Source organism: Phalacrocorax carbo, chromosome 3 (genome assembly GCF_963921805.1).
Source record: "Phalacrocorax carbo chromosome 3, bPhaCar2.1, whole genome shotgun sequence".
NCBI classification, from domain to species: Eukaryota; Metazoa; Chordata; class Aves; order Suliformes; family Phalacrocoracidae; genus Phalacrocorax; species Phalacrocorax carbo.
The window spans coordinates 67792979-67805815 of record NC_087515.1 but is presented as its reverse complement, the minus strand read 5'-3'; the positions used below and the strand labels follow the sequence as shown (position 1 = coordinate 67805815).

The 12837-nt window shown below is 36.9% G+C and overlaps 1 protein-coding gene across 3 annotated transcripts in view; it reads left to right on the top strand.

Annotated features, from left to right (window-relative positions):
- Positions 1-12837, top strand: part of ENPP3 (ectonucleotide pyrophosphatase/phosphodiesterase 3) — a 44975-nt gene that overhangs the window by 16530 nt on the left and 15608 nt on the right. For all 3 annotated transcript variants that reach the window (XM_064447274.1, XM_064447273.1, XM_064447272.1), the window contains 10 exons: positions 16-95; positions 656-775; positions 1587-1696; positions 3074-3139; positions 4015-4087; positions 5739-5847; positions 6011-6139; positions 7537-7568; positions 10367-10494; positions 12317-12383. In XM_064447274.1, coding sequence (XP_064303344.1) covers positions 16-95; positions 656-775; positions 1587-1696; positions 3074-3139; positions 4015-4087; positions 5739-5847; positions 6011-6139; positions 7537-7568; positions 10367-10494; positions 12317-12383 — 914 coding nt within the window. The remainder of the gene's footprint in view (positions 1-15; positions 96-655; positions 776-1586; positions 1697-3073; positions 3140-4014; positions 4088-5738; positions 5848-6010; positions 6140-7536; positions 7569-10366; positions 10495-12316; positions 12384-12837) is intronic.

The window sequence follows — 12837 nt, the reverse complement described above, 5'->3', positions numbered from 1 at the left end:
CATGATCTGTTGCAGAAACATGTGGTACACATCCAAAATACATGAGAGCTGTTTATCCCACAAAAACCTTTCCAAACCACTATACTATTGTCACAGTAAGTAAGAATTTGCTATTTTTCCTCTTCATTATCTGGATGAGATAGAAGGAGGTATGTGGCACCAATCTTTCTGTGGGACATGGGAACTCAAAATATAGGAATAAAAGAGAGAGAGATATGCTGAAATAGTACATGCAGGCATGACCTATGTGGCGATATACGTATGCTATCTGATACTGGCCTGTGAACCGGTTATTCCTGATCTTTGTCAGTCTAACTGGATACCGATGAGTATGGGTGAGGACACAGCTATTTGATGAGAGTGTGCATTAGGATGGGTTTGGCAGCTGATATACAGCCGCATGACATATATGGTACTTAACCTATAGCACATCAGGTTTTAATCGGGCTGGGGAGAAAATAGGGAGACTCAAGGGAACTTGACAGGTACGCTGAATTCATTGGTGGGAATGTGAGTTAGGAAAGCATGTTCTGTTTCTGTGATAAAACAGCCCTAAAAATAATTGTAACAATGCAACAGTGTGCATAACAACATAGTTTAGGCTCCATTTGATTTCAACATTCAGCATTGTTTTTTGTTTATTTTCATTTTGCAGGGATTGTATCCAGAATCTCATGGTATTATTGATAACAGCATGTATGATGTAAACTTGAACAAGCATTTCTCACTTTCGGGGACAGAAAAATTCAAACCTTCATGGTGGAAAGGGCAGCCAGTAGGTTTATTTCTCATCACGTTATTTCTTTATGTATAGAGTGGCTCATGTGCCATATTATAAAACAAAACAAAAAGAGAATGAAATGCAAAGCTGTGTGATATTTTGGCAGCACGTGCTAAATATCCTGTAGGCTTCATATTTATAGGTTGCTTACAAAACAGTTTGGTTTTTAGGAAAGTAAGAGAACTCTTAAACTGTGAATTCTAAGACTTAAAAATTTCACTTAATGTGGCAGTTAGTAAAAAAGACTTAAATATTTCAGTTAGTATTGGAACGGATTTCTTGCCACAGGAAGCCACAGTCAATTTTTAATATGGTTTTATTGTGGGGTATTTCTTCTTTGTCTTTTGACAACCAGCTACAAAATGAAACCTGAAAATCGACTTCCAAATTATATCCATTTACAAATACACTTACGAAGTCCAGGCATATAAAAGCAAGGAAGAGAATAGCCAAGAGCTCTTCTTTCAACTTCATGATACATTCCACTGGCATTTGCCACAGGAAAAAAGATCACTACCTGTTGCCAATTATGGAAATACCTATATGATTTTTTGCTATGCTCAGAATAGCCAAGAAATGGCAACATAGTGGCTTCCGTGCTACTGATTTTTCTTCAGAATGTGTATATAGAAAAAAATCTCCAAATCAGATATGGTCATTAGGCAACTGTGTGATGTGTGAAAGAAAAAGGAGGAATGCATGCTTGCAGCCCATATTTGTGACCCAATTATGTATTTTTACTTTGGTGATCTGAGGTCCTCCAGTGGTGTAAATGCCATAAAATCATTTGTATCTTTACCTGTAGGTCTGGCTGACAGCAATGTATCAAAATTTGAAAGCAGGCACGTTCTTTTGGCCAGGCTCTGATGTTCCAATTAATGGAACATACCCCACCTTGTACCAGGTATTCAATGGGTAAGTTTTTATAGGACTTATAATAAATTCCTGTAAATTACTCCAAAATTCTAAATTGCCATATGACAGTTGAAGGAAATGAGATGTAATATTTTTAAACAACATTCTGAGAGGTAAGTGCTATGTCACATTATCCTTGTTTTGCCATGGAACTGCCACTTTTAGCTGAAATTTTCAAAACCATTTAGGGGATTCACAATAAGAAAGTCAAATGTATATTATGCTCTCCCAGAAACTTTGGAGTTTCAGCCAGCTGCAAACCACTGATGTCCCACTAGGAAGTCATCTAGGAAAGCATCCTATAACTGATTAGTGGCCACTGCTAAGCTATACCAATGATTGCCATATTTCCATACATAAAATCTGCACATACTATACAGCCCTTTAAAAATACTTGTGCTTGAGAATAAGCTTTCAGATAACCTATACTCTGAGATGATGAACACAAACTTGGAGGCAAAAGGGTATAGAAGGCAGAAACTAATTGACGAGGGGATGCCGGATAGGGAAGCTACTAAAGGAAGATGGGCTCTAGTTCCATTTCCTCCGGTCTTGCTTGCATGTGTGATAATATGCACATGGCTGCTGAATCATAGGTCTGTATGTTTTGTTTTGTAAATTCACAGGTTACACATGTCAAAATATACCAATCACCGTCATAGTATTTTTTTTTGTTATGGAAAGTATTGGTATTAGTAAATTATTTCTAAATTTTCATTATGTTTTCAGTAAATCTCCCATGATTCTTCACATTTACAAAGACAATCTAAAGCAAGAAGTCTTTCACAAGACTTCTTGTAAATTCTCTATAGATAACAAAGGATTTGCAGTGATGTGTAGGATTGGTGCTCAGAAAACACCCGAATACTGTAGGTAACTAATATAAAGCTTGTGTATGAGTTTGGGGGAAAGCAAAACTATTAATGGATTAATTCCTTCATAGGAAACAAAGCATGATCTCACAAAGATTTTGCTGGGGACATTACTTGCTTTTAAGATATGAAAGACCAAGGCTTATACATGCTGGAAATAATAAAAATTACACTGACTTATACTTCAGGTTTATGTCCTGAACTTGAAATCTTTTGTTCCGTGTATTTAATTACAAATATGAGTACTCCCATTAATATCACATGTTCTGTTTGCAAAATCAGGATCTGTCTAATTTACCATTACAAGTGAGCTACATTCAATCAAAAAGGAGAATAATAAAACTGATTGCTGGTACCTTGTTAAGATGCATCATTCTTGAAATCCAAATCTGTGACTTCACTATATGTCTAGAGGGTGCACACTTTCTCTGTATCTTGGAATTAGAAGGGCTTATCAGAAAAACCTTGCTAACATCATACCTTTTTTTTTTTTTTTTTTCCCCAGTTCAGTTACATATGAACAGAGAATTTCAGGAGTATTGAAATGGCTTGATTATGCCAAATCTGAGAGGTAACACTTAGTAACATCTAGCTGGTTTGTGACACTATAGCTTAGAAAGGTTTTAATGCTTAGCAGTTGAAACTTCTGTTGGTGTTTGTGGAATCCTCCTCACCATCTCAAATGATTATTTACTGAACTTAAGCCTGTTCTATAAGTATAGCTAATCATTTTCAGGATAAGATTGTAGATCCAGAAGATGAAAAAGTGCACACATATCTGAATGGGATGTACTGTTGTATAAGTTTGTTTTCATTGTTGTGTCTTTTTTCTTGGTGCATGGCCCAGAGGAAACATGGAATATTCTGTCTCTAGTCTAAGTGTATGGATGAAAGATTTTACATAAAAGATATTGCACAAGAAAGGTTAAATATCTGAAAGTAATTGCAGGCAGTAATTCAGGAAGAAAACTAGATGTCAGTACTGTTTGTGGTGCCTAGCTTTGCGACATGTAAATAAGTGAAATCTTTTATATGATAATTTGCTAACAAATTCCTAATATCTTTGCAGTTAGGAGATGCTCACTAGAATCTCACCGCTTAATCAGGAAGAGATCATTTAGGTGGTGGTTCCACTTACATCTCAAAAAGGAACAGCTTACTCTGCTGAGATCTTTAATTTTTTCAGAGTGATTTCTGGATACCATTTAAAGACATTGAATACTGTTTCTGAAATTGTAACTTCAAATAGTCCATGTTGATTAATTACAAAACTCAGAGGAAGCTAAATGAATATATTTGCTGTTTGGATTATTGTTAAGGTTTAAAGAAGTTATTTCCAGTTCTGTTTTAAGTTTCATTTAATATTTTTTTAAAATGGAAGTGTACTTTTGAAATGCTGTCTCCAAATTCTCATAATATTCCATTCTTGTTTATTTCTAACTCAAGGCCTGATTTCTACACTTTATATATTGAAGAACCAGATTCTTCTGGACATTCATTTGGGCCAGTTAGTGGTGGTGTAAGTAGTTTTTGTGTTTTTCTTAGACTAAATTGCACTAAAAAAGGTGCTGTTCTATGAACTTAACCAACTTATAAACTTGGAAAGGATAGTAGATAAAAAATTACTGTTACTGTTTTATGAGATTTTATTAAGAACTCTTGCTTGTGGTTTAGCTCATTGTTATGATTCCAACATTGTGTGTGAATCAAAAGAGCTGTAAACCAAACAGACTGGCAGAAAATAATTTCAGATCATACTATTAGTAATAATATTAACGGTTGTACTTAGAACTTTAATTTTATTGCCAAGTGATATTTGAAAGTATGTGGTCTGGCGAATCCTCAGAACTGACTTTTTTTATTCCTAACACTGTACTTCAATGTATGCTAATTTGTAACCCAAAAGTATTACATTTTTACTTGCAAAAAGTTCAGTCTTTAAGGAGTTTAGAAGTTTAGGACTTACCATATCAGCTCCTTCCTGGAATGGTCTCGTTTAATATATTTGAATATATTTGAAAATGGTGTTCAGCAAAAGGCCTTGTTGTAGCAAACAACAAGGACAGAAAAAATTATTTTTGTAGGATGGTTTTAGGCTTCCTAATTGGAAAGGCAACTCCATTGTACATAAAGGGCTTAAAAACCCATTACTGTGTATGTGATTGTATATGTGTATGTTGTCCATGCATGCGAGACATTCAAGAGAGTGTAGCAGAGTTAGGCGAACAAGAAGGGTGCAAGTGCTCAGACATGGAGTCCTCAGACTCAGCTGGGTATCATCCTTACTGTAGGACTTACGGGAAGACTGTAAGTCAGCTGAGCCAACTAGGGAAGAACTATCCTTTGTGAATGGCTGCCTTTTGTGCTGGATTTCTCCCACATTACTTCAGTGGTGATCAGTGTTTTTCTGTAGGAAGTTTAACAGGACTGTATATATGAGAGAAGGGCACCATGCCTTCTTGGATGCTACGCTGGTCTTATAGATAATATGTGTGTGTAAATATTTTTGAAACACTGCTTACTAATGTGTTAATACAATGACATGTTCATGCTACAACAAAAATTGTGTTTAGTGTTATAAATCTGATATTTTATACAAATTTGGGAGCAAGGAACAGATTTGATCTGAATGTGTGTTGCTGTACACTTCTATGGGAGAACTTATCTTGGGCCACATATCTCCGGGACACAGGGCTCTACCCACCCTGGGGACAGCGATGCACAGACATCAATATGATGGATACAAAATGTCCATTTATTTAGCTGCGTCACACGCTTACATAGCTCTTGCGCTTCCTGTTCCTGCCACTCCTATGGGGAGGAGTCTATCTTTCCGTCACAGCCCGTGATCTTCCAGTCGCCGATCCCTGTCTATTCCCCTACAAATGTGTTAATTTTTTTCTTTCAATAAACATATTTTAAAGCTCAATTTTTCTAAGGTGATAGAAAAAATTAATTGCGAGTCTTTTTTTAAGTCACATATTCTGCGGTAGAGTAGTGGAATTCTGCACATCTATACTCTAGTGGTGATGGAAAAAGAGAAGAAGAAGCAATATTAAGAACCTGAAAACTGACAGAACAGCTCACTTTTATCAGACTTTGATGATTTTATTTAAGTTAGAACTTGAAATCAGAAAGAAAAATTCAAATTAAACTGGTTTATCTCACAGGTAATCAAAGCCTTACAGCTAGCAGATCAAACACTGGGGATGCTAATGGATGGACTTAAACAAAGAAACCTGGACAAATGTGTAAACCTCATTGTTTTAGCTGATCATGGTAATGTATATTGTTCTTTTTTCCAGCCTAAATTTTACTGGGTCATTGTTTTCTTCCCCTGTGTAATATGAGTGCTTACTAATTTTAATGATTTTATAATTCACTTTATCTTCCTTGCCATATATTGTATATAAAAAATAACTGTTTCTGTATTGTCCTTTAGGGATGGAGATGACCTACTGCAGACAGTTAGAATATATGACTAATTACTTCAAACAGATTGATTTCTACATATATGCTGGGCCTGCAGCTCGCATTCGAGCAAAAAATGTTCCAAAGGACTATTTTATCTGTAAGTGTGGACCAGTCCTGGGATTGCACAATTAATATAACAGGAAATAAATAAGTAAATTAATGAATGGGAAAAATGGATAATCAGTAGTAATCAGCAGTGAATGGCTTTCTGTTTCACTTAACCTGACTTAAACATCCGTGGAAGTTGTTTGTTTGTCTGTTTTTTCAAGAACAACCCCTTTAAATGAAATTGAAGGTTAGAAAAGCTTGTTGCAGTCTCTGATTTGCATTTTCTTGGCATGTGGAAAGGTGAAGTAAAGATAGTTTTATTGTTTTGAACTGGAACATCAGGTCTTTTGTAAGTGCATTGGTCTTCACAGATTTCTTGTGCAACATTAGCAGAGTCAGTCTTTTGGAAGCAATGACTATTTCTAACCATGTGCACAAAATTATGGAACCTGAATCTTAGCACAGTGCATCTAAGACTTGGTTGAGCCCTTTTGCCAGCATCACAAAAGAACACAAAACTGAAACCGTATGAGCTGACTTGGAATAGATAACGTGCTACCAGACTGAAAAAAAAAACCAAACATCCTAAAACCTTCTGTATCAGGGAAAAGAATGGATAGAAGGGAAACCATGGAAGTTCTCTATTTAGTGAGTCTGTAGAATTAATAAAGTATTTGAAAAGGTGTAATTCTTGCAGATCTCAAATAAGAGCTGGGATCCCATTGTACTTTTTATTTTATCTTTTCTACTTGTATTTATACTTGCAGGCACAATATTTATACAATATAAAACAGATGTTCCTTAATTTAAGTAGAAGACAGTTGAAGTCAGACAGGAGCAAAGTAGTAAGCAAAGGATAGAATAATGATGTTTTGTATGTGTCTGAATCTCAGTATAATTGTTGACTCATTTCCTCTAATGGTCTTACTTTTTCTGAAGGAATTTTCCTTCTGTAAAGTCCTCAGATTTGTTTTTAGAAAGCTAATGTCAAAAAGTTAAAGTCAGTCTTTGAAAATGTGGAACATCAAAGTACTAAGACTGGATTTTTCTCTGTGACTGCTGCTGGAAGTGGAATACAAGACAAGTGCTCCAGGTCCAGTTCAATGTAAAAAAAGGTTATACTTCAAACAGAGGTTAGGTGGGAGAAGAAAATTTGGTTCTGATGATGTGTCAGCTTTAGATGTAGGCAGTCATCATCATGGCAGTTTTCTACAGTCTGTCTTAATGTGCCCAGAGTGCTAGGTACTTCCACAGGCTAGCACACTTACAGACAGTCACCCTTGGAAACACAATCTTCCTACCTGTGGAAGGTTATTGTTACCATAATCTTCACAAGCTAATAAAGAAATTCAGTTTTGCAGAAAAAAGCATGTTGAAATTTTTCGCATGAGGCTTTGGACTTTCAGCTGTTTGAATGTATGTTAATTAATCTTTTCTTTTTAACAGTTGACTCAGAAGGAATTGTTAAAAACCTCACAGTGAGTAAATATTTTCATAATTTTTCCTCATAGTTCCTCTCAATAGGAATCTGACCAAAAAGCCCAGTTTGTGAAAAACTGAGGGTACAGTGCAAGTTTAAATAGTGTACTGACTCCAGTGTACCACAGGAGGCCGTTCTGGAAATTGTTCGAAGGTGGTGCACAAAGGTTTGCCATGGGTGATCTCTGTTCAGAGCAAAAGAGTTTTCAGTACTTCACTTTGAAAGAGAAGAAGTGGCTGACTTCACAAGGAGAAAGTAGGGTATATCTTCATTATAGAACAGAATACAACACAGAGATGTGTTAGATAATAAGCATCTGTTAGCTCTGGACCACAAGTGCTGCACTCAGGCTAGGTTAAAGCAACTTTTCCACAAAACAGATAATAGCATTGTAGAGTACATTGGCACAGGGTGTGTAGAGGCTGGAAATATAAATAGGAAGGGGGGATTTTAGACACATGAATGGAGGACAGGCCTGTAAGGGCATGGCACAGGCCTATAAACGCGATCCACAAGGAACCTTGGCAAGGCGGACCTTTGGCATGAGGCAATATGGCTCTTCTAGGATCTTTCATGACATACCACTCAAGTACTTGCAGTGCTTTTAGGTATGCTGCACTACCACTGGGACCCATACTGATAGTTCTGTTTGGATCTCTGCCTACTGTGTGGATGTAGCACTTCAGGGCAGGTCCAAGCTTGTCTGTGTCTCCCATGTAGACCATTGCTCCTTGTGGGTACACTCTGAGACAGCTGAGCTCTGAAGGGTGCAAACAAAGGGGTGCAGAACAGAGTGCAAAAGAAAGGAGGACCAAGCCTATTTATTTTACTGAAAGGTAATAAGATGTGACAGTGCATGTTTTTCCTTATACTTTTTTAGATAGATAACTCACTGCCTTTTTTTTTTTTAGTGTTCATGATATACATTAATACATGTGGGATGAATGTGGTGGGCAAACTAAAATGCTTGTAGGAAAGTTGTCTTTATTTTGCATTTAAAATTTGCAGTGAGTTAAAAATTTAAACTGCTTCCTCTTTATGTATTGTCATAATTTTCCCTTCTTTCCTTCATTGGCGGTTTGTTTTCTATTCTGTGACTAGTCCTAGTCCAAGCAGTAGACATGTTCTGATACTTTTAGAATAAATGCTCTCAGCTTGGAAGAATTCTGGGCTGTCTCAGCTGGGTATACTTCTGATAAATCACCGCTAGAGGTCTTCCTTTAACCTGTTGAACAACTCAGTTGTGCAATGTTACATGTAGCTTTTGCCTGCCACTAAAGTCCAAAGGGCAGTGAACGATCCTGTTTAATATTTTATTGACTTATTTATTCCCCAGCATCGAAAGCAGATGTTACCATATCAATACAACCATATCAATGGTCGGGAGTAGCAAAAGATGCATTTTCAGTGCTACATCCCCTACCTCATTGTATGATGTGGAGCCTGTCATATCAAAGAGCATCAATGTGAGGGAATAGCATAATTTGCATTTTCACAACCTCAGTTGAAACTGCAGCTGCTAATAGTTACAGAGATGTGATAACTCTGCCTTACAGATAGAGCCTGGTATTATGATACTTCCTCATTACTTTTCTATTCATAAACAGAGTTTGTACTTTGTCCCTTTCAGGTTCTTAGAATGAGGGTTTTGGGCAAAGAAAGGAGTTGTGTGTTGTATATTAATTGCTTATCAATAGACATAAAGTCATATTATATGTTGATTTCCTCTATTTTTCCCTTTAATAGACTATCCTTTGTAGAGTGACCACCTCTCCCAGGCTAGCAAACACATTGAATCCTTATTTTTCATCTTTCTGGATTCCACAATGCTTCTTTGATGACTATGCAGGCACACTTGCTCTCATTTCACATGTTAATGTCATTCTGTGCAGAGTATACAATTCTAGTACTTAGAGGTGAAGATGTCAGATCAGACTCCAAGCATGCTATAGGTTGTACTGCCTGTGTGGTAAAACAGGTCCACTTCTCTGGCTTAGCCAGCTTCCTAGCAGCTCTTCCCTCAGCATTTTACTGGCTCTGTGTTGACCCAGTAGTGGATTCCTGATCAGGAGCAACACTTCTGAAACATTGCCATGATGCTTGCAGCCAGATGACTGTATGTAGTTAAACATCTCCAGTATGTCATATGGTTGTCATTAGGCTCTCAATGCCAAACTCATTCATGGCATGCCTGCTAACACAACAGTTATATTAACACATTAAATGTGGATGTAAAAGCTAAGGCCTTTAGCTAACAGCTGAGCACTGGACATTTACATGGCATAAGAGTACATGTTCAGTCTTGCAACTAAAACCCTAGACTGTGCTACATTACGTATACCTGGTTTTCTTTGTTATTTATTGAATGGTAAAGTAATAGAAGATGGCAGAAATAAGCTTTCTCTTCTAGAGTGTAATCTTACATACTAGATGCCAGTGACATTAGTATGGACATATAGACTAAACCTTACTACTAAATGTCTTTCAGCCTTAGGAGTACTTTTACCACAGTATTTGTGAACTTGCTATACATTTTATAGAAGTAGCAGTATATTTTCAAACAGTTCCAAAAAAACCCCAGCCATTTTTCCTTCCATTGCTTCTTGGGCCAAAAATGAGATCTGCAGGTTATCCGAGAAACTATCTGTGAATAATGTGCTTTGTGCTTACGTTCCTCTCACTAAGATGTTTGTGATAAACATCATCCTCATTTGGAGGGATAAACAATCATCATCATTTTGAATTTATTTTTGATGCTGAGCAAAACTCATGACTGGGCTCTTTCCTCTTCTACAGTGCAAAAGATCCCCTCAGCACTTCAAGCCTTATCTGACGCCTGACTTGCCAAAACGATTCCACTATGCTAACAACATCCGTATTGATAAAGTTCATCTTTTGGTGGATCGACAATGGCTGGCTGTGAGGTAACATAATTTGTGTGACTGTTATCTTACCTTTTTCATCCCATTCTTAGCCTTTTAATTTCCTTCACAGATGCCTCATTTCCTGTTTTGCTTTAGACTTGTTAAATTGCCATGTTTGTTACATAAAATCTTACTATGTGTAAAAAGGAAAAAGGCCTTATACATAAAGCCAAGAATGTATTATTGGTACAATTGAAATCTTAACAGTCTAATAAAATAATCATCATTACTCCAGACCAAATTTTTACAGGAAAAAAAATGGAAGAAAAAGAAAATAAAGAACTGAATACTACTACACAGAAGAAGTCTCAAAAATAATGCAGTTAAAATTGTCATAGAAAGCCTTCCTAGTATCTATCCCTTTTCTTGGTGTTACAGTCACCTCTCCCCTGTCCTTCTGGATCCTAAGGTTGATGGCTTCAGTCTGGTGCATGTGTGGATATGGCCACTGATCAGTATTACCAGTCCTTCATCAGGAGAAATGGGATGTCAATGTTTCTTCTTCCTCACTGTGTGATCAGAATGTGGTCTTTCCTATATGTATGCTAACACTACAGCTTGTTCATTCTTCACTGGCCTGGAAGTTAACATTACCTCTCCGTTCAGTAGATGTGGTGCATTCTACACGTGTTAGATATTTGTTCTTTATTCGTGTTCTTACCTCTAAGTCTGGTTTTGCTCAGTTCCATATATGCATTTCCTTAATTGACCAGCGGTGAGCTAATCTTGGGGTCTCCATTCCACCCAGAATAACTAATTGTTACTGCTATCTGTATGAAAACTATGTCTTTGACATGTAAAGATAAGCTGGTAAGATAACAGATGAGACATAACCACCTTGTCATTACAAAAAATTGCTCTAAGAGCTAAACAATTTAAAAATAGCTGTGAACAGGTCAAAAGCAGTTCAGACAAGCCTTAGTCCTGAGGCTTTGAAAACTCAGTGCAAAGCCTGGGGTGTTAGTATAAGTACTGTATTTACTAAGCTATGGTGTTGCAGTAGGAGAAGCATGTGCCAACTTGGAATTTCAAGACTATTTAAATAGTATAATACCTGATTGTTTTGATGCAACCACAAATAATTGTCCTGGGTATATAAGAAATGTCCACTGAAAAATCTCAGATGCACCCTTTTTTAAACTGTGCTCAAATGTTCTTTGCCTCTGAAAACAGGATACATGTGCTTGACAGTTGTGCATAGAATCAGTATGGGATGACTATCTCTTTATCTTTCCATGTATCTCAGCAACGGGTAAATTAAAGCAAGTGTTAGTCATTATAAGTCAGACTATTCTGGTTTGTAATTAATTCTATAACCCACACACAGACATCCACATGTCTCCTTCACCCTTTGGAATCCGTGATGAAAATGCACTCTCTTGTAAGGCAAAATCCCTTGCAGTCTTATTTCTGTTCCACAGAGGCTAACAGCAGGGTTTTCCCTTTACAAGTTTTCTATTAAAATGCAGATACCATAGAATACAATGGAGGACTTCTTCCTTAAGTAGATGACACTTCCCCGGCAACTTGTAGCTAGGTGAAGGCCTCAGTTCAAAAATAGCCATTTTTTCAATTTATTTTGAAAACATTGATTCACTGTACACTCATTAGCTACTTAGGATAATTTATTTCTGTCCATCGTGATCTCTGTTACAGGAGATGATCTTCATAAAAGCAAACACTGGATGAGCAAAAAGTACTACAATATTATGCCAGAGTCAGTTCTTGAGACACGATCCAGGGTCTGGTGATTCAGGATGACTATTCTAGCTGGTTCTATTTGTGCCATTTTTATTTACACTGTATGATGATTTCTCCTTAGGGACAGAAGTTACACATATTGTGATAGGGGTAACCACGGCTATAACAATGAATTTAAAAGTATGGAGGTAAGATGATTTCTGTTCAAGTCTTGCACCTTCTTAAATATAAATCACAATGTGCTAGGTGAGCCATCAGAATATAGAATATATGATAGTTTTTGCAGTGTTCTTTTTCTTCTGTATCACCCAGACATGTAAACCGTGAACACGTACGGGGTCCATATATTTGTATTGCCTTTCATTGGCATGATTGAGGCCTGCTTCCTTGGGATCTTGTAGTAAAACTTGTCTGGACTCAACTCCATGGAGCCAGATAGACTACAGTAAACCAAGAGTACGATGTTTAGCTATGGGACACTGAATTCTTTCATTCTTTCATTCTCCTACTGAAGCAATGACTGAAAAATCTCCATAGGCTCTGGGAGTTCAGTTGGGCATCTGAAAGCCTGTGTGCTCAAATCAATTTAATCTCATTGTCTCTGCTTATCTCACAAGACTTAATCATATCATCAGAGCAAAA